This window comes from Myotis myotis, unplaced genomic scaffold (assembly GCF_014108235.1).
Source record: "Myotis myotis isolate mMyoMyo1 unplaced genomic scaffold, mMyoMyo1.p scaffold_m19_p_3, whole genome shotgun sequence".
NCBI classification, from domain to species: Eukaryota; Metazoa; Chordata; class Mammalia; order Chiroptera; family Vespertilionidae; genus Myotis; species Myotis myotis.
Genome location: NW_023416335.1, coordinates 176,120,437 through 176,143,377, shown reverse-complemented (window position 1 = coordinate 176,143,377; position 22,941 = coordinate 176,120,437). Strand labels below are relative to the sequence as shown.

Here is a 22,941-nt window from a genome sequence, read left to right as displayed (position 1 = left end):
CCTGGGTTGTTTTTCCTTTTTAGGAAGTCAAAGGCCAGTGAAATGCCATATATCCTCTCCCTCTGGGCAGTCACCTTATTTCGGTAGGCATGCGTATTGTTGACTAGGTAAACTGGGAATTTATAGTGCACCTGTTACTGAATTACTGTGTGGTAGAACTGAAATTTGAACCCTGGACCATCAGATCCCATCACATCGGGTACTGTTGGTCTGCCAGCCTAAACCCTGTTTCTATTTAATGTCTTTTCCTACATTGTTTTGCCTAATTGATATTATAGGCTCAATGTTCTTGTGTTACTATTGTCTAAAACTGCCTTATTCATCCTTGGTTTTTGGTGTTTGTGGGCAAATTTAATCTAACTATGACCCAAGTAAGCAGCATATGGTTGGGTTTTGTTTGCAACTTAATTTGAGAGAGTATTTGATTAATCTCAATCATAAATCTAAAAAAATATAGTAATAGTAAGGTTTTTCAACATCGTATGAGATGAATTTACATCACACACAGAATATAAAACAATACTTCATAAAAGAAAATTTTAAAAAAACATAGTTTCTCATGGAAGATTAGTACCTATTAATTTTTTGCCTAATCCAAATCCTTCATAAACCCACAGGTGACCCTGACAGGCCAACGGTGCTGGCTTCATCTGGAAGTTGGTAAAAGGCAAATGAAGTGATTTAAAGGGGCTAATAACCTCCAGTGGCAGCTATGGCACAGATGGAAGAATATCAGAAATGATTTCCAAACAGCATACACTGTTATTTACTTTGTTCAGAATTTAATGCATCACCGTCATTGACTTAGCTCGCCTTCGTTTTTACTCCTTTGTGCTTGAGTAAGAGGAAGATTTCCACTTTAATTTACAACAATGAAAAAATATTCTCTAATCCTTAATGAGTCAACAGGCTTAGGTAAATTCACTAATCATGGGAAATGGTTGGTGAGTCATGTAAGGTATTCAAAATTCTGACTGGCAAATCTGTAAGAGTTAAGGACTTACTCTTGCCTAAATTTTCTCCAAACTCCCCCAAATCATATAAATTTATTTAGGATTGATATTACATAAATCTTCACTTTTCATTTATCCCTTTAAGTTTTTACTTATGTACTTTATTATTATTTTTATTATTAATTTTTTAATAGGCAAAGGGTTGGGGGGAAGAGGACTCACTTATCCTTTAAATTTATCTGTTGTTTAATTCGAGGAAAGTTCTATTGTCATCATGGCAATATTTAGAAACAATTACTGAGTACCTACTAAGTGCCAGAAGATTCTACACACATTATTTTAATCTCTAAAACTCTTTGATAGAGATTTAAATTTTCACTTTGCCTGATAAGTTATCTCTTTTGTTGAAAAAGTACAATTTATCAACAGGGGTAATCTTACAATCAGCTTTTGCATATTAAAGGCCAAGATCAGGGATTATCTGAAAGTCTATTCTTTAAGGAAACAAGGTGAAAAATAAGATTTAAGGCAAATACTAAGTGTTGCCACCTGTCAAGTAATCATTCACATACTTCTTTCATCAAAATAAACGTTCCCGTCTCACCTCATAGTGGTTCTGTGAAAACATCTTGAAATCTGTATGATTCCTGCTGGTTTGGTCAGAGTAACATCATTACAAGTGGCCACATGCTCTTGTTTTGAACTCTGACGAAGTCTGGTTACTTTACTGACTTTTGGACCTAGAAATAAAGAAAGAAAAGGGAATGAGTATAAAACCAATTTTAAAGAGGCTTTGCTATATGCCCTTTCAGATCAAAGCTGCCAGCTTTCTTCTCTAATTGTTATAGAAAAAAGTTAAAAGGAGGTAGTTAGTGTCACTGAGAAGTCTCTACCTGAAACATACAGAAAACTGGCACCTTTCTCAGGATGATATTTGCACAGCCCAGGGTCTATGTGGGATAAATGCAGATAATGCTGGTTCCACGCGAAGTTCCATCTGAAAGCAACCCTATATAATAAAAGAGTAATATGGAAATTGACCAAATGGCTGAACAACCCAACCAGTCACTATGATGCGCACTGACTACCAGGGGGCAGACGCTCAATGCAGGAGCTGCCCCCTGGTGGTCAGTGTGCTCCCACAGGGGAAGCACCACTCAGCCAGAAGCCAGCTCATAGCTGGCAAGCTCAGCAGCAGTGGTAGGCGGTAAGGAGCGAAGGGTCCTGGACTGCAAGAGCCCCAGACTACAAGAGGGATGTCTGACTGCTGGCTTAGGCCCAATCCCCGAGGGGTCCCAGACTGCAAGAGGGTGCAGGCCGGGCTAGGAACTCCCCCCCAGTGCATGAATCTCCTGCACTGGGCCTCTAGTATTCTTAATATAGTTCTTGGGGAAAAAAGTTTCAGATGGTATGCATACTTTTCTTTATTACTCACCTCATTTTTCCTCAAATATATCTGCACTGTTTTTTGGTGCCAAGAAGAGAAACAAGCTTTCAGTTATCTATGCTCATAAAGAATCGAAAATCTTCACCAATTACATGTTCTAAAAAGTAATCTGTTAACTCTGAATTGCATAGCATCTAATATTTGTGTAGTTTGTTTTCAAAACTCATTCTGACCTTTTATTATTATAACAAGAGGCCTGGTGCACGAATTTGTGCACCATTGGGGTCCCTCGGCCTGGCCTGTGGAAGCAGGCCAAAACTGGCTCTCTGACATCCCCTGAGGGGTCCCAGATTGCGAGAGGGTGAAGGCCAAGTTAAGGGACCCCACTGGTGCACCATTGGGGTCGGGGAGGGATGCGGGAAGTTGGCCAGCCAGGGAGGGGTCACAGGAGGGCTCCAGGGTGTATCCAGCCTGGCTCGCTCAGTCCTGATCAGCCGGACCCCAGCAGCAAACTAACCTACCGATCAGAGCATCTGCCCCTGGTGGTCAGTGCATGTCATAGTGACTGGTCAACCAGTCAACTGTCTGCCCCCTGGTGCACATCATAGAGAGCAGTTGAGTGGCCTTAGCATATCATTAGCATATTACGCTTTGATTGGTTGAACAGATGACCGAATGACCAGACACTTAGCATATTAGGCTTTTATTATATAGGATATCACTATAAAGAATACTCTGGTACAGTGTAACAACCTGTCCAGAGCTAATCAGCCAGCTAAGATTTTGAATACAGACCTTCTGATCCACAAGAATTACCACTGCAGAAAAGGCTCTCTGTGGTGTAGAATCATAATCACGGTCAAAAATTTTATTTTGCAACCAATGTGTTCTAGCTATGTCCAGAAATCACAATTCTGGATGATTTACAAGTCGATTAAGTTATCCACTGAGCAGTTTCTCTTTTGGACCAAACATAAACCCATTTCCCACAGAAACACAATTTTTTACAAAACAATGTATAAGTTTTGACTATTCTTAAAAAGAAAAACAATGAATTTTAACTTCATAAGTTTACAAAATGATCAAACGTACCTTGGACTCTAATGATAATATAACTTATGCTAAAAGCATCTTGTACAAGGGAGATGGTTCCCACTTCATGTCCCCCTGGTTTGTCCACCTAATATATTATATATTTTATTTTTCTTATTATGTGTCCTCTCCCACTAGAATATAAGCTTAATAAGTAAAGGGTTTTTTTTCTTGTCCATTTTGTTCACTACTGGATCCCCACAACCAAAAAGAGTCCAAATCTGGCTCATATTAGGTGCTCCACAAATACTTTCAGAGAGGAATAGAGGGAGGAGACTATACCCAAGAAGAAAATACAACATTAGTTGGCATAACATATTTGAGTAAATTATGTCAATCTCACCAGTGGTTCAGGGCTCATAAAAATCATTGGGTAAAGCCTTCTTGCACATACTTCACCTACGTTTAAAAAAAATAAAATCTAGTGAAAAACAAGAACTCAAGTTTTTTTGTTTGTTCTTTTTTTGTAGTTTTCCTATTTTAGGCACTGGAATTATTTATTTTCGTGTATTATCTATCTTAATTGAAATATATCTGACATGAAACATGGTATAAATTTAAGGTATACAACATGTTATTGGATATATTTATATATTGTAATATTATTGCAATTGTAGCAATCATTAGCACCTCTATCACATCACATCATTACTTCTCCTTTTGTAATAGGAATAATTAAGACCTAGTCCCTCAGTAAGTTTGCTGATTATAATACAATACTGTTGTCTATATTCACTGCACTGTGCATTATTAGATCTTTGGGACTTATTTGTCTGTTGTTGTAAGTGTGTACCCATGAGGTAGGAATTCATTCCACGTTGCAACACATGGAGACTGGGTTCCATAACTCAAGTGACTTATCCAAAGTCACAGACTGGTGGGCTGGGGAGATAGGGTCCATGAATCCAATACCCATCATAGCCCATGTTACATTGCTCCTTGAAGGACAGTAGGAAGTAAATTATTTTACCTTTAAAATTACGTTGACATGCCATTTTTTTCTCCTAGAAAATTAACCCACTTATTAAAAATATCTCACCATGAAGATCCATAATAGAAAACTTTTTCTACCTGAAAATTTATTATTTCCCTATAGTCAGTCTTTTTTAATTGCTTTACTTTGAGAAACTGAAGTCAAAGATGGAAGGAAAAATTATGATAATTCTAAAATAATTTAGATGACTGATTAACAAGACATGCAAAGAACTTGTGAGTTTCTTAGAATCAAACTTATCTGCTATTAAGAATAATGCAGCATCATTCTGTAACATTTATTTAAATGACAACTACTCAGAAAGACATTTGCTGTGTATACTACATATAACTACATGGTACCTACAATCCCAGTTACTACTTCTCTCTCTCTTCCCACTTCATGTCCCCCCTGGTTTGTCCACCTAATATATTATATATTTTATTTTTCTTATTATGTGTCCTCTCCCACTAGAATATAAGCTTAATAAGTAAAGGGTTTTTTTTTTCTTGTCCATTTTGTTCACTACTGGATCCCCACAACCAAAAAGAGTCCAAATCTGGCTCATATTAGGTGCTCCACAAATACTTACAGAGAGGAATAGAGGGAGGAGACTGTACCCAAGAAGAAAATACAACATTAGTTGGCATAACATATTTGGGTAAATTATGTTGAAATACTATTTGAAGAATGAGCAAATATTTATTTGTAGCAAGTAGAGATGAATGTAGCTCTTGAATGAATTGCTGATTCCCACAGGGAAAAAGATAGCATTCTACCGAATAGAAAAATACTATCCAACTTGAATAAGGGGTAATGTTTCCATTATAGTCTTGTAGTTCTACTAGCTATCATCTGAAGAGACAGAACAATTCTGCAGAGGTCAAGATGTCAATTTCAAAGAAAAGAAATGGTAGGTTGAAAAATTACAGCGGCTTCCCAGTTAGTCCACATCAAAGTCAAGCATGTTTTTCAATAGGTTATAGTAAAGGGGAAAGTTTTCCCAGAAAATGTTTCTTTTATAGGAGAACCTAGTGTATAATAAAGATAGTGATATAAATTGGAAAGAAAATAACTTATTTTTAAAGAAATAGGTATAGCATCACTTTACTATATAAGATAATACATTTTAGCAGGACTAAAGTACAGTTTTTAATTACAATTTTTTCTGAACTAAGAATGAATTAATTTTTAAATATAAAAACAAAGAGATAAGTCACAGATCAGAGATACATACAAATAGATTTAAACAAATAAATTATAAAATGTTTACATCAACATATAATAAAATTTAAAGGCAAGTTACAACTTTATGAATAAGCACTTGCAAATTGTGATAATATATATGTATATATCATATATACATAATAGTTAAAAATGGATAATAATGACAAGAAATAAGAAATACAAATAGCTAAGTAATATATGAAAAATATATGTATCCCCACTAATGATTTTTAAAAAGTAAAAGAGGCCAGCTGGCGTGGCTCATTGAGCATCGACCTATGAACCAGGAGCTCGCGGTTTGATTCCTGGTCAGCGCACATGCTCGGATTGCGGGCACGATCCCCAGTGTGGGGCGTTTGATGTTTCAATCTCTCTCCCTCTCTATTCCTCTCTGAAATCAATAAAAATATTTTTTTAAAAAAAGAAGTAAAAGGGCCTACCAAGTTGATATATTAGGTTGTGGGCATGGTGGAAGAGGCTCCCATGTATTGCTAATGGCAGCAAAAGATTTGGCCTTTCTGAAAAGTAATTTAGCAGTACACATTCATGTGAAAAAAATGTTCTGAGTCTTTAGGCATTAGCCTACTTTGGAGATATATAGAAGGGAACAAAATAGCAAAATCTCTGCTCTCATGAAGCTTTCATTTTAGTCATGAAAATGAAGATGATTTCAAATAGAGACCAAGGCTACAGTGAAATAACAAGTGCAATATGATGGAAACTCATTGTGGGGGAGGCAACAAATGATGCTACTTTAGACTGACAAGGACTCTTTGAGGTGATTTTTCATTCATTCATTCAACGCCATCGGTGTCAGATACTGTTCTGGGTACTGGGAATTTTCAAAGTGAAGAGACCAAAATTTCAGCCTACAGGAAGCTCACATTCAAAGGAGAATACACAGACAAACAAATCACAGACATGGAAAAAAATCAAAATATGTTAGAGACAAGAAGTGCTAAGGAAAGGGCACTAAGAAGTACTTAGGCAGGAGGTGATTTAATTTATAAGAATCAAAGTAGGCCTCTTGACATTCTAGTCAAGACTTGAAGGAGGTGAGGGAAGAGCTGGGAGAAGTAGATGCACAGGGGCCCTCAGATGAGAATGAAAGGGCCTGGAGCATGGGAAGCTAAGAGAGAGAGAGGGGAAAGGTGTGCTAGGGGTTAGATTTTATTTCAGCTATAAGGAGAGGACCTTAAGCAATTTTAATCGAGGAGATTGGCAAAGGTGATCTGATTGTAGGGGAAAAATGTGCAAAGTGAACAGGATAGTTAACAGTTTTTTTTTCTGAAGTCTAAATCATTTAATATTTTGAAAGAAAGGTCCCTTAAACAAATGTGTGTGCCTTTTCAGTCAATGATTTGATCTCTTATCCCAGTGTAAACCTAAAAAAAATAATCCCACTTTCAAAGCAATTTTCCTGGTCTCCATATACTCCTGAATCAAGCGTGTGCATATGTGTGTGTAGCTTACACACTCAAAACGACGTGCACAAACTTATTTTCACTCCAGCTTTCCCCATAAACCAAATTATTTCTAACACCTTCTCACTTTCCTCTTTCCTTTTGGTAATACAAAAAAAGCCTGTATTACACCTCTACAAACAGGAGGTGGCAAGTTTGTTTTGCTGAACAAAAATAGGTTTGCCTGTACATGAAATAAAATGATGGCTGGCACATTAGTAGCAATCTTTTTAAATCTGCAATTTTAAAAGCCGTTAATGTATTTTTGCTTTATTTTAAAATATATCCCGCTAGTCCCCTCACCCCCCACCCCTCACCCCCATTTTAAGCATCTTATCTCCTCCTTTTTATCATGTACACATTTCTGGCATGCTGGTGTAGTTTTGGTATGTTTGTAGAAGTTGGGCCCTTTCGTCTTTTTCTTTTTCTTGAATACACTTACATAAAACACACACACTCAACCTTTGGTATACCTGTTTTGTAAGTTCAATTTTTGAAAATATTAGGTGTGTCTAGGAAAAAAGACATGCGTATTACATGAATCAACATTTCGGTGCTATTGTTACCAAGTCAAAGTCTCTTGATCATTAGCTGCTTCTACAGAAAAGACCCCACAGTGCAAATTCCAGGAAGGGTTACCTGACATCCTTCTCTCCCTGTGGCTTTCTTCATAAATAGTCAGGACTGAATCTTCACACAAATGAGGCTCCGGGAGTGACAGGTCCTCATCCATAAATGTTGCCATACTGCTTGGTGAAGCTCTGAGAACCCAAGAACATTCCAGTTTTCCTTTATAATCCAGTGGATATCTTGGAGTTGAAAGAAAGCCTCTGGGCTCTCCTAGCTCCATTTCAGAGTAACAGCATGCAGCGCAGAGCACACAGACACCAGGGACCAGCCTAAACAAAGCAGAATGAGGCTCTATCACAAACTTGGAAAATTTAGGTTTACAAGAAGAAAATTAAAACTTTGTCACAATCAGTTACAAGTTCTTGGATAAAAAAGGATCATCCCATTTGATGTGTCCTATTTTCTTGAAATGAGGTTGTAAGAGTAGAACTTAAGTTATAATTATGTAAAATGACTTTTCACTGAATTTTAAAATTTTCTTGGAAAATGCACAGTGAGTTACATTCCTTACTCTCTGCATGTTTTTATTCCTTCTCTTCTTTCAGATTGCTACTGAAGATCTCTTCCTAAAATCTTCACTGATTTTGCTGAGCATTTATCCTACTGGGACAAATGATTACATTCATGGAGTCTGTGACTGAGGTCTAGGAAAGAATTTGCTGAAAGCACTTGAATGTCTCTCATTTCTCTTACTTACCTTTAAGTTCAAGGGCACCTTTAGACCTGCAGGGATACCTGCAGAGCTTCAGATGCCAGTAGTTCTCTGGCTAACTGAGCTTCTTCTTCGGGTTACATCCCTGACTCTTCTTTCCTCCCCTATGTCTATTTAGTCCCTACATAAAAATCTTCTTATCAATTACATATTTAAATACTCTGTATTAAAATTAACATATTTTAATGTATGAGCATTAGTTAATTAGTATATGCATTATTATATACAGTCTATGTAGAGAAATTAATAATCTAACCAAGGAGATACATACAAAAACATATTTTTATGAACAGTAGACATGAAGAGTGGTAGAAAGGAAATACAATGCTACAGGAATTCAGGATTCTATTCCATTGCCCAGACCTCTGTTATTTCTTTGCAAATACTCCTTTTCGTTTATATGGCTACTGTGATCTAATTTATAGATTTATTAGGTCTAGCCTAACTGGTTTCCCAGTCTCTAATCTTCCCCCACCTTGCCCTCCAATCTGGGAATTGTGTATGAAACAAAATAACTGAGCTCTTTCCTTGTTCAAAGCAACTAAAGTAGTATACCTTGCAATGTCTTTTACAGGGTGGCCCAATCTTTCCAATCTTTTCAATCTCCTTTTCCTCTCCATAATAATCCTCTATGACAAATCTGCCTGGAAAAAGAGCCAAATCCTAAAAGTCATGAATTTCCAACCAGTCACTGCTTTATATAAGTGGGGAACAATGAAAAAAACCATAGCTAGGATTCATTAATTACCTAGTATAAAAAGCAAGTGGTGAGGGTGGGGAGTGTTAAATATGGCATAATACTAACATTTATCGCATATGATAGTTATAGAACTAAAATAAAACAATGCCCTTTCATATGTAAAACTTTCTAAGTTCTTCGGCATGTATAAGAATTTCTGAACATATGCAAATGAGAAATATCTTTACATTTGAACAATGTTCTTTCCTAATAGCCTGAATGGGACAAGTCAAAGAATACCACCACCACTTATTCTAAGTGCTTTACATGCATTAAAGTAGTCAGTCACTCGTTGAAATTATTCATTTAACTCGACCCATTGGATCATTAGGTTTGGGGATGTTGGACCTAAGTTTGCTCTTCATTTCAACCCCAATTCCAGATTTCCTTTTAATCTAAACATGACTCTTCCACCCTCGTTTTGTCTCTTTGACCCTTATGTTGTCAGACACGACTCTTTGACTCTTGTTTTGACTCTTCAACCCTTGTGTTGTCAAACCATATCAACCACAACTGATCTCGAGTTATTCCTAGATTTTAGCAGACATTCTCTCCAACACGATTCTTCCCTTAAATCTTGCTGATTTCAGAAGCCATATAGGTAATGATTCCAGTACTGATACTTCTCAATTTCTCAACTTTCCCCCACCGGACCTCAGCCTTATCTCAATGGTCAGCCTTAGAGACCTGGTCATTAGTAGGAACCCCAAGCCTTTCATAAGCTTGGTTTTAAGCACCACTATCTCCAGCCACAAACTTTTATCTTTTCAACTTCCTCCAACACTTCCACCTTTTGAGACTTGCAATTCATCTATCCCCGTGGTCGGCAAACTGCAGCTCGCGAGCCACATGCAGCTCTTTGGCCCCTTGAGTGTGGCTCTTCCTAAGCCTTAGGAGTACCCTAATTAACTTAATAACAATGTAACTACCTATATAGTTTAAGTTTAAAAAATTTGGCTCTCAAAAGAAATTTCAATCGTTGTACTGTTGATAATTGGCTCTGTTGACTAATGAGTTTGCCGACCACTGACTATCCTATCACCTTTTCCTTATCCCTAATTCCTCTCACACCCTTGTTTACTCTCTCTCTCTCTCTCTCTCTCTCTCTCTCTCTATATATATATATATATATATGTATATATATATATATATACATATATATATGTATATATATATATATATATACATATATATATTATTGATTTTTTACAGAGTGGAAGGGAGAGGGCTAGAGAGTTAGAAACATCAATCAGCTGCCTTCTGCACACCCCCCACTGAGGACGTGCTCGCAACCAAGGTACATGCCCTTGACCGGAATCGAACCTGGGACCCTTCGGACCGCAGGCCGACGCTCTATCCACTGAGCCAAACCGGTCAGGGCCCTTGTTTACTCTTTTTTTAGTTTAATTCCTGTGACCCATTGTCTTAATCCCTTCTCCACACACACTCTCAATTCCCTTACACTCTTGCATACTTGGGGAAATCCACTCTAACTGAATCAATTCTCTACCTGCTCTGCATCCATGTACCACTCAGTGTCCCCAGAGGAAAACATACAATTCACCCAATAGTTGGTCTCCCTCTAAATGTATAATCATTAATCTCTGAGGCGTATGCTGCCTAATAATCCTACCACATTTTTCTAGTCCATGCCCTTTGTCGTTTTTAAGCGAGCTATTTCATACTTTCTCTTTTTTTATTTTAACACCTCGAGCCTTTTTTCACAACCCTGTTTCATCTGCTGAGAAAATAGAAGCAATTAGAAGAGAACTGCCAGAAGCTCCTATCCCCACATGTACCCACACACCTGTATCAGTGACTAAATTTTCTGCCTTCCATCTGGCAGTTATGGATGAATTGTGTTTTGCTTCTTCCTAAGACCAACCCCTCCAGCTGAGCACTAGGGTTCATCCTTCTCTTCTACTGAAGCCACCGTTCTAACAATTCCCCACCCCCTCTCTCCTGCATCTTCTTCAATTTTCCTCCAAGTCATCTTAGTTGTCTACTGTGGTTGAGTGTATGTGAGGGTGAGTGGGCAGAAATAGATGAGAAGGGAAAGACCCTGGCCATTTGAAAACCAAGAATGATGGTATCATAGAACTTTCATCTCCCTACAAGTCAACTACAGACTTCTAGTTCTCAAGCTGCTATTTACTATTAACTAAAAATCAAAACCCTATTAGCAAACAGACACTAACAATTGTGGGAGAATTGAGAGAGACACTAACCCTGGTACTGGTCTTGGTTATCTCACAGCTAGAGTCTTTACCTAAAAGTATAAGGACCTTGGTTTATGTAGGAATAAATAGCTCAGAGACCAAAATAATTCTATGCACTTCTCCAAATTTCAGGCACTTGTTCACAACCACAAGATTTATTTTTTAACCTGTAATCACTGTATCTATGAGGTAGAACAGATCCCCAGACAGTCACCATAACATCTCTCCTCTCTTTCAGCTTAAACTACCCAACACCAAGTTTATAGTTTTCCAAAGAAAATAAGGGGACCCAGACATACAATGCTTTTTGTTAAATTCTTACTAGCTGTGTTAATGGGATAACATGAATATCCATTACCTGGCCCGGTCTGCTGGAGATATGAGTGGTGGCAATTGTTTCCTTGGTAAGCTTTTGCTTTCATTATTTATCTGAAGTGAAACAAAGCTTGGATCTGGAGAGAACCAATTAAAAATAAATACAAATGAGTGCCTGAGACAACATGTAGTCTGTACCAAAGCAGCTTTTGTTAAAAAAGAATGCATATCTAGGATTTAAACAGCCTCAGGAAAGGTCAGTTTTATCCTAACTGTCCAAGGGAGAACATATTTTTACAGAACTTTATGTGCATGTTAATGTATTTCAAAACTAAAGTACTACTTTATAGTCTTCTCTTTCATAATGCTGATAAAAATCTGAAGAAAGAGGCATTGTTTTCATAATATCTGAAATATTTTTACCTTTGAGTTTGGATTGGATCCAGTCCAAGAAGACACTCACTCTGGCAAATTCACTGGCTTCCTTGGCCAGGCACAGCCAACTCCCCTGCTGATGATGGCCTAGAGGACAAAGAGACGATTCTCATGTCTACTCACTAGTGGCCCACCAGAGTCTCCCTGAAACACCAAAGAAATGTGTCCTAGAAATTTTCTTTAATCAGAGTTCCTGTTTTCAATTTTGGAACAAGAATAACCCATAATTTATTCATAAGACATTTTTTTAATTTCTAAAAGAATTATTCTTTATCAATTTGTACACCTTAGAATACTCAGATTCAAATAAATAAAATAAAAAATGAAAGAGGAGACATTACAACTGATACCACAGAAATACAAAGAATCATAAGAGACTGCTATGAGATTATACACCCAAAATCGGACCACCTAGAAGAAATACAGTCATGCACTACATGACAACATTTTGGTGAATGACAAACCACATATACAATGGTGTTCCATAAGATCATCATGAAGCTGAAAAATCCCTATCACTTAATGATGTTTTAGCTATTCTAACATGGGAATGCAATGCATTATTTACAAGTTTGTGGTGATGCTGGTATAGACAAACCCACTGTGCCACCAGCCATATAAAAGTATAGATATACAGTTCCAGTAGTAGGCTACACCATCTAGGTTTGTAAAAAGATTATATTTGAACAAAGATGAAATCACATAATGATTCATTTCTCATAATGTATTCTTACCATTAAGTACAGTGCATGACCTAGAATCATACAACCCACCAAGATCTAATTCTAAGGCAATAGAAAATCAGAACAGACCAATACCAGTAAGGAGATTGATTCAGGAATCAAAAACATCCCAACAAAGAAAAGCCCAGATGGCTTCACTGATGAACTTACTAAACATTTAAAGAATTGATTCCACTCTTTCTCAAATTCTTCAAAAAAATTGAAGAGGAGGGAACACTCTCAAGCTGATTTGATAAGGCCAGCATTACCCTGAGACACAGGACAGATAGGGGCAAAAAAATTACAAGCCAGTATCCCTAATGAACAAAGATGTAAAAATACTAAACAAAAAATTCAGACAGATTTTCAAAACCCTGGAGAAAAAGTATTTGTGCAGAACTGATATCTGGGTTAAGGCACCAGTTGGGCAAATATGTGGCAAGTTGGAAGGTCAGAAGGAAATCAATGTGGCTGAAATGTAAGCAAGAGGAGAGAAGTATGAAAGCAATTGGAAAAGTCAGCAGGAGTGGGACATGCATCACTGTGATTGCACAAATCCCTTCGTAGGTCAAAGAATTTGAAATTTTTTAAAAATTTAAAATCTGAAATTTGTTGTGAACAAAAGCCATAGGATTCTACATCACATATCTAAAACTCTCATGTCTCTGCATTCCAACATTTTTATTTTCATCTTCTTGGATGAGAAATTACATCAGCAGGTTCATTACCTCTGAGCATACACAAGAGGGTAAAAAATCAATTGGCCGATAGAAATAGCAGAGTCCATTTTATCAAAGCAAATTTCTGAAGTCACCCGTTTGTGAAAGAAATCTAGCCCCATTTACCAGTTAGAATCTCATCTCCATATTTTCCTTCCCCTACAATGACTGTAAATTTGGTCATGCTGCAGCCAAAATGACTGCTGGATGAAGCAGAAATAAGAACAAGTGCCAACCGAGATCACAATATGCGGGTCACCTTGGGCATGAACCTAATTTCTTCCCCAGTTCCTCTTTGCTCTCTCTCTCTCTTTTGTTTTGTTAACCTTCACCCAAGGATTTGTTTTCCATTATTATTATTTTTTTTTTCCAGAGAGAGTGAAGGGAAGGGGAAAGACAGAGAGAAACATCTATGTTAGCAAGACACATTGATTGGTTGGCTTCCACATGAGCCTCGACTGGAGTGTGGATCGAGCCTGCAACCAAGAGGCATACCATTGACTGGAATTGAACCCATGACCCTTCAGTCCTGGGGCCGGCGCTCTAACCACTGTGCAACCAGCCAGGGTCTTTGCTGTCTTGATGCAGAGTAAGGTCTTCCCTCAATGTTATATGCTGTCCCACATGACGGAGATAGTAGAGCCATTTGTGATTTTCCTGATTCAAAGCAGAGAGAAGGAAAAAAAAAATCCCTCAAAAGGGGAAGAATGAACACACTAATTTAGAGTTTTATTTTTAATAATACAACTTTGTCCTCTAGCAGAACTGGGAGTGGACTTCCCATATTCCTCAGATCTTCCTGGCCACATCCTGGTTCTGTGCCTGTGGGCTCTCCCCCCACCTCCCCAGGCCTCCACTCCCCCACCCCCCAGTCCCCCGAAAGCAGGCCATAATGTAGGAAGTGCTGTTCCTGCAGCCCTCCAACTATGACCTTGGGGAAGTAGTGTATAAATATCCCAGCTCCCTCACCCTTCATAGGGAATCAATATTCTTAGTGTGTTTTGTGTCACTGCCAGATTTTTGCCGCAGGATGAAGCTCAGCCCCTCACTGTGGTAGTGACTTAATATCACATCCTAAGCTGCCTTCCCTTCCCTATACCTCCAACCTACTCACTTTCCTACCAGTGATCTGCACTTCATAAACAGACCATTACACTTGAGTACTTGTCACAGGGTGTGCTTCTGGAGAATGCAAATTAAGCTACTCAACATATAACAGAATGTGAGTAATGCTTGATGCTGTGAATGGGTTTAAGTACAATGCATTTATACTCAGTGTTAAGAAGGGACCTCTTCCCTTCTCTCTTCATGTTTTCATGTGAAAGGACTTCTATTCAGGTTAATGCCCAGTTTTCTCCCCATAAAAGTGACATCCATTGGTTCATGTTTCTTGATTTGAGGGCAAGGGGGAGGGACTATCAAAAGCAATAAAGACTAGAGATTCATTTTTTTCCTCCCCCTCCACTCTAGACCAGTATGAAATGATAAATCTGGGGAAGTATGTCTGCCCTGAAGACCACGGCTTTCTTTTAGGAGGGCTGCTCAGATTGAGGCTAGATATTGAAGATGGGCTACAGAGTGTTAGAAATGCTTTTTGAATGTATCTAAAGTCACATTCTTCAGTTGGCATTGTGAAGAGTAAAGCTGGTGTTTGCAATCTATTTGCCCATATTCTGTTGTGTTTTTTGTTTTTCTTAGCTGGTTCTGAACTTGCCAATAGTATGCTCGCCCCTGTGAATATAACTGTACAGCTTTGTGCCTCTACAATATCACTGAAATGAAACTATTGCTTTGTGACTTTTTTCACTGCACATGAAAACTGTTTTTCAAAGGTTCTCATTCTCTTCATGATTATTTTATTTTAATCTGTGAAGGAAAATCAAGTGTGAGCACACTGGCGGTTAATAACAATTTTAAACAATTAAACTCTTAAGTCATAAATAGGACACACTAATTTAGAATCCTTATTTGCTTGTTCCTGTTTTCCCAAAGACTTAAATATAACTGCAAACATCGTCCCACCCGCAGGTCAGTTTAGTGGTGCTGCCATCTCCTACCTCCTCATGCTGCTCTGTGTTCTCATCTGCTCTTCTGGCTGCAGGCTGTTTCCACCCTCTCTCTCTGCCACCTCAGCAAGTTTGGATACTGCAACTCACTCTTCCTATGGTCCTACTAGGCCTTTGAGTGAGGGGATGTGGCATGATACTATGAAGCAGGCAAAGGGAGCTGTTTGTGATTTGAGAGGGTTCTCCTGTGTGAAGACAGTCTCCAGCAGATGACAGCTTTCTCTGTTCCCCTGCAAAATCCTACTTGTCTCACCTGACAGCAATCCTTCCCTCCAGTTGCTGCAAAGCTAGCACAGATCATCTTCTCTGTGATCCCTCCTGGCTGAGCAGAATAATAAGTGCGTTCGCAGGTCTCTCTTTCTAACACAGGCACTTGAATCTGCTGCAAGCGACTTGCCAGGCCACCATCTAATTAAGGAGCAGATTCTGAAAGAGAGCGTGATAATGAAGTGAGCAAGAAATTAAGTTAGAAAATATATTGAAGCTCAGACTTGCTTAGCACCAATGTAATTGCAATCATTCAGGTATGCCTGTGTTGATGCAGAGCATTGAGTCAAAATTTGTGTGTCTCACGCAGGCGATCTTCATTTCCAGATGTGGCATCTTTGTAAAGGGAATACGTTGGCAGGAGAACGAGGCCAGAAACACTTTTTCCTAGCTCATTTCCAATATAAATGTCAGTGTTTCAAATATTGCTACATAAGATTTCAGAAAGAGGATTCAACGAAATATGAATTGTTACATGTAATTGACATGATTACATATTTATACAGATAAATGTTATGTAAACATACAATATAAATATGGGATAGCAACCTGTTTTTATGATTTCCTACTATAAGCCAAAATCATATTCCTTTTTTCCCTCAATTGTCACTGTGACCAAAACTCAACTCCAATTTAAAATGATGCTAATAATGAACACTAAAAAATCTCTTCTCTCGCCGAAACCGGTTTGGCTCAGTGGATAGAGCATCGGCCTGCGGACTGAAAGGTCCCAGGTTCGATTCCGGTCAAGGGCATGTACCTGGGTTGCGGGCATATCCCCGGTAGGAGATGTGCAGGAGGCAGCTGATCGATGTTTCTCTCTCATCGATGTTTCTAACTCTCTATCTCTCTCCCTTCCTCTCTGTAAAAAATCAATAAAATATATTTAAAAAAAAAATCTCTTCTCATAACTGACCCTCAGTCAGGCCTGGGTTAACATGTATTCTGTATGATTTGCTCTATCACTTTAGATTCATGACATTAAAAAAATAAGTTTATTATTTCATAGCCTTATACCTTTTTGGACAAAATAAGAATTACCTTACATTTATATAGTCCCTTGATATTTATGGGGTCCTTTACTCCAACCTAACAGTACAACAGCACTTGAGATGGGCTGTCCCACCGAGCTCACACATGCAGAAGCCACAGCTCTGAAAATGTGACCTCACAGCACCTAGGAGACAGAACAGGGCTCCAGCCTCCGTCTGACTCTAAGTCCTGTGCTATTTTTGATGCATAAATCTAACACATAAATAATTTAAAGTATTTAAACTCCTCTTTTTAGGGACCATCCATCCCATTAGTGTTACTTACCATATCTCAAAATCAAAAACTCATTTTCTCTTAGATTGAAAAAATAGATTCATCTTTTCTTAAATTAAAAAACACACACACATGCTTTTCTTTAGAGAGATGCAAGGGAGAGGGAAAGAGATAGAGGGAAGCAATGATGTGAGCGAGAAACAGCGATTAGCTACCTCCTGCATGTCTCTTATTGGGGATCAAGTCCTAAACCTGCGCATGCCCTGACCAGTAATCAAACCAGTGAACTTTTGGTGCACAGGACGGCACTCAACCAACTGAGCCACACCGGCCAGAGCTAAGAATGGATTCATCTTTGATCAGACTATAACTACCTCTCAGTCATCTGGTGGTCATGGAGGTGGCAATGATTGAAAGTGTTAGAGATGGATATATTTATGCAAGGGTGTTGAAGGCAGTCAGTCAATAAATATTTCCTGTTTACTCTAACCTAGGTAAGCTGTCAGCCCTGGGGAGAGAGTACTACATTAAATAGAGATCTGCCTCCCAGAGGTTCCCAGTCTCAGGGATAAGATGCAAAAAATAATCACATAAAATACAGTCAAGAAGGTTTATGTGCAATGAGCTGATAAAAGTGGGTTATGCAGAAAGTAGGTGATGGAAGAGCAGTCCTGCTGCAGCAAAGGGGTCTGAGCAAAGGGCGTGGCATCTGAGACTGAAGTGATAGGAGGCAGCTGGGAGACTAGACTGTGTTCTCAGTGAAGGAAAAGAAAGTGCAGAGCTCAGAACGCAGGATGAGTTTGGTGTTTAAGAGAATGGAAGAAGACCACATTGCCTGAAGGGACACAGGAGGAAATGAAGTTGGAGAGTTAAGTGGAGGCTGAATCACATGGAGCTGAAGTCAGGCTGGGAATTCACAGATTATCAGCGGAGTCACCGCTGATTTTAGATCCTAGCTTTGATGCCTACTAGTCATAGGGTTTTAGTAAGTTACATACATCTTTGGGCCATAACCTCCTCTTTTGCAAAACAGGGAAGATAAAACCTCCTCAGATAGTGGTTGCAAAGGTTTTGGGAAAATGCAATTTGGCTGCAGGACGTACAATAGCTGTGAACATGAATATTGTACACAAAGAGCAATCCCTTCTTTTTCAAATTCACAGATTCCAAATAAATGACACAAAAACAGAAAGAAAATGCTCTTATGCAGTGAAATGAAGCAAAATGTAAACATCAACCCATTCGGATTGATCAGCATCTCATTATGGCTTTAATAACTCTACAAACTAGCCCAGCATTCAGCAAACTATAGCCAATGGGTCAATTTCATGCCAGCACCCTCCAGCCCCACCCCTGGTTCTATTTATTATAATCCAGGAACTAATAATGGTTTGTACATTTTCAAATGATTGAAAAAATCCAAATAAAAATAATATTTCGTGACATAAATATCATATAAAATTTAAATGTCATGAATGAAGTTTTATTGGAACAAAGCCACATCCATTGTATTACATATTGTCTGTGGCTGCTTTGTGCTACAATGGCAAAATTTAGTAGTGTGACAGGGACCATATGGCCTGCACAGCCTAAAAAACGTTCTTATCCCTTATGGATCTAGCCTACTTAAAATTAGGCACTCTGAAGGGAACATATAAAATAGCTCATTCTCTAATTTGATCACTTATTACAACTAAATAAAACATGGTTTCTCTCCTCTGGAAGGAAGAAAGGCTAAGGCAGATACTGCCGTATATCATTTCCATGACAATTTTTCAAAATCAACAACCTGTAGTAAAATTTCTGCAAATGTAAAATGTTTACCTTCACTAATACTTCCCTATCCAGTCACAGTCCAGGTCTCAGAGGAAAACAGAGGCTCCGTGCCATGTGGGAGATACACGGGCCTCACCACAGAGCTGAACTCCAGAGGAGAGCTCGGCTGCATGAGGGCGATGTCAGAGCCCAAGGTCCTTCCATTAAAATCTCCATGCACCACGATGCTCTTTGCCTTTCTTACCTGCAGGAGGGGCAAGCAGGGGAATTACAAGATCAAGTCAATGAGTCAAACTACCTCCTTGCATAATGGTCCAAAATTAACCTTCAATGTCTGCACGTCCAAATATCAGCAGTGGGGATGACTTTGTACTAAAAGGGTGACCTTGTTTATCATTTGTAGGAGGCCGTGACTAAGGACTGGAAGTCCTGGAGAAACTGGGCTATGTGGACTTCTGCACGTGCACTTCAATTTGTACGACCTGACCAACTTCACCTAATTCTCTGACCAAAACGTGACCCCAAATGACATCTTTAAATGTTGGTATAAATGATAAATGTAAAGGGGTACTAGGATACGAGTATCTAATTACACAGTTTTGTGAAAGGAAGTCCCTAGCATGTGACAACAAGGCAAAGAACTTTAAAAATATTTCTCACCTGCTTGGTCAGTTCTTTCACGGTTCTGTCATGGTCCCCAGCTACAACAGTCCAGAAGAGTGGATTATTTTTCCTAAAGAAAGAAGAAAAAAAGTTTGACATGAAATGACATTTTTCACCGTTTGGCTAACCCCACCTGGCCTTACCCATATGCGCTGCTCAGTTCAGCCAGGTGCCACCCAGTCAGTTCCCTGCCATCTGGGAAGGTGCACCAAGCCTCCTGGTCTACTTGCGAAGGAGTTCTTTGGAGCCTTTACCAAATGACACTGAAGGCTATTTTTTAAATTGAGAAGCAAAGGTGAAAAGTTAGAGCTTATTTTGATCTTACCCTGATGTTAAGAATACATCAAAAAAGAAATTGCATTCAAAATGAGGTAGATTCAGGTCTGTGTTTTACTGTTAACAGTATCAAAACATTATCTTACAGGAATATATCTCAAATTGCCATCTTTTATGAAATCACATGAATTGATAAAACTGAGGTTCAAGAGAGATGATCAGTTCAAAAATAAGTAGGCTTCACTTATGGTGTTAGAAATCAGTATTAGAAATCACTTATCATTTTAGGGAGATGATTGGAAGAAGCTGGGTGTTTGCAATATTTTGTTTCCTTGTCTAAGTGCTGGTTACATGGGTGCTCACTTTGTGAAAATTCCTCTAAGTTTTGCACATTTTTATATACTTCGGGAAGTTAAAAAAAACTTGAATCAATATCCATTAATTTGTCACATTAAGATTTCTAGCTGAAAAAATATCTGAGAAAAGAATCCTTCAATTGCAATGACTATTTTGTCACTTCAGCTTAGAGATCTTTCATTTTTCAAAAGTATTTATTCAGGAAAAGTAAAGTTATTGAAACTATTTTTCAATACTCTTTATTCAAAGGATAAGTTTCTTAATACACAGAGACATCTTTTCTCAAGTTATAACCATGCTCATTTCAATTCCTTGCATGGTGAGTCTGACTTGTTCATGTGTTTCCATATGCCGTTATTAAGGAAGCTAACCGAGGTAAAGAACTTGACAAGTACCTTGCATATCTCTCCAACAGGCTCATTCCACATGGCAAACTTCCCTTTGCAAAGGGTTTGAGTACTCAGCAGCCCCTTTCCATAGAGGTAGAGTCCTATGTGCCTATAAGGTTGATGAAAATGAGGCAGGGAGAACAAAGGCAGGGCTGAATGGAGCACACCACTGCTGCTATACCAGCATATCAAACACCCTTGGTGTAAAGGTCCATAAACTTCAAGGAACAGCTTCAAAAAGATATTCCTCTGGTCCAATATTAGGCAATTATGGAGACTTAAAAAAAAAACAACCCTCACAGACATTTTTTATATAAGTATAAATATAAGGCACAGTGTTATGTGCAAAAATATTATAAAACAATATATATGATATATACAAATACTATCAAATATACATATTATGTGCATAATATTAATGGAAAATCAGATAATTACAACATTCTTAATATTGATTAATTAATATAAAGGAAGAACTGATTAGTGAAATGGAGAGGGTGGTTTAGATTTTACCTGAAAACTCTCTTTTAACTGTCTTTTTCCTCAAGCATTATTATTACAATAAAATTTTTTAAAATAAATCAAGAAGAGTCACTGGAAAAATTGCAGACAAATTTTTATGTGTGATTAAGTTGAATGGCTTACAATTATTCACAGATGATTTTGTTTATTAATTTCAGTTGACTCATCGAGTTGAACATCCACCTTGTGTAGAATGGCTTTGCTGTGGTCTCCATCTTGTTGCAAGTGTCATGGTCCATCACATACATTCAAGAATAGGCTATATTATTTGACAAGGGACTCTGCCAAAGTTTCTTCTGTCCCTCTAGCATCAGTATGAGCATTTGTCTTTTCTAATACATTAATTTTCACGAATTAATCACTACTACTGAGGCTTCTTTTCCATAGTACATAAAAATGCACTTTGACAGAATTCTTATACAATAGGCTTCTTTAAGGGGCTGGGAGGCCCCTAGAATGAACCATGTGGCAATAGATAGAGTTGGAACTATTTGGGTAGAGTTGGAAATATCTACATGAACTCATGTTTATATATATGAGTTCTAGCTGAAACTAGAATATATATGAGTTAGTATGCATTCCTATATTTTCTACCTTTGTCAGCTGAGAGAGCCTAGAAATTTACTAAAATAAAAATAAAACCCTATGCCCACCCGGCGTGGCTCAGTGGTTGAGCATGATCTATGAACCAGGAGGTCACAGTTCGATTTCTGGTCAGGGCACATGCCTGGGTTGCTGGCTTGATCCCCAGTATGGGGCATGCAGAAGGCAGCTGAACAACGATTCTCATCATTGATGTTTCTATCTCTCTCTCTCCTTCTTCCTACCTCTCTGAAATTAATAAATATATATTCAATAAAATAAATAAAACCCTAATAGCAACTATTATGCCCAGCACCAAATCTTGATTTCTCATATCATTCTTCATTAAAATGAATCATGGTTCACTGGGGAATTGACTGATTCTTGGACTGAGCAGGGAATATCTAAGTGGAGCCTGGAGCATCTTATAGTGTCACAAAATGATGGGGGCATGTCAATAAGACAAGAAGCCACACTGAAAAAGCTCATGATGGTTAAAGCTAGAACAATATGAGCAACCAAATAAATATGTAGTCATATAAAATAAATATTCCTGAGTCCATACTGATATAAAGAAATGATTTAATAGATAAATAAATGGTGAAGAGACAAATCTCCCATACATAATTTTAAATATTTTATATAAATGCTCCCTGCTCAAGAAGGTGGAGCTTAACATCCAATTCCTTGTGTGGGCTACCCTTAGCGACTTGCTTGTAAAGAGAAAGTATGGAAAGGGGGAAAATGTAACTACTGTGGAGACATCTGGCAAACACTACCTTGGCCAGTGATCAAGGTTAATATCATCAGTGATAAATTATGTTGATAGCATGTCCTCTAGCTATGATGTGATAAGAATGGCACCTTGCCTCTATGGACTTCCTTCCCTTAATTCATAATCAGAGCAAAACCATGAGGAAAAGATCAGATAAAATCAAACTGGGGACATTCTAAGATGAGTGCTCCCCAAAAGTCAAAACCATCAAAAACAAGGAAAGGCTATGAAACTTACAGCTGAGAGGAGCCTAAGGAGGCAAGACACCTGACTGTAATGTGGTACCTGAAAGGCAGTGGGAACAGCAACTATGAAGCCTGAGACAGGAACATGCAGCATGTTTGAGGAAGGGGCCTGGCCTACCGTGAGCAAGGTGGGGAGTGGTCAATATGGATTAGAGCAGTGGTTCTCAACCT

At 38.3% G+C, this 22,941-nt stretch overlaps 1 protein-coding gene across 1 annotated transcript in view; it reads right to left on the bottom strand.

Annotated features, from left to right (window-relative positions):
* Nucleotides 1–557: 557 nt before the first annotated feature.
* The window catches only part of OVCH1 (ovochymase 1), a 44,090-nt gene continuing 21,706 nt past the window's right edge, over nucleotides 558–22,941 (bottom strand). The window contains 14 exon segments of the mRNA XM_036299018.1: nucleotides 558–664; nucleotides 667–710; nucleotides 1,558–1,693; nucleotides 3,433–3,488; nucleotides 3,762–3,831; nucleotides 7,735–7,951; nucleotides 10,028–10,031; nucleotides 11,058–11,069; nucleotides 11,754–11,847; nucleotides 12,134–12,187; nucleotides 12,190–12,289; nucleotides 15,906–16,060; nucleotides 19,010–19,205; nucleotides 19,622–19,694. Of these exon segments, the coding sequence (XP_036154911.1) occupies nucleotides 558–664; nucleotides 667–710; nucleotides 1,558–1,693; nucleotides 3,433–3,488; nucleotides 3,762–3,831; nucleotides 7,735–7,951; nucleotides 10,028–10,031; nucleotides 11,058–11,069; nucleotides 11,754–11,847; nucleotides 12,134–12,187; nucleotides 12,190–12,289; nucleotides 15,906–16,060; nucleotides 19,010–19,205; nucleotides 19,622–19,694 (1,318 nt within the window).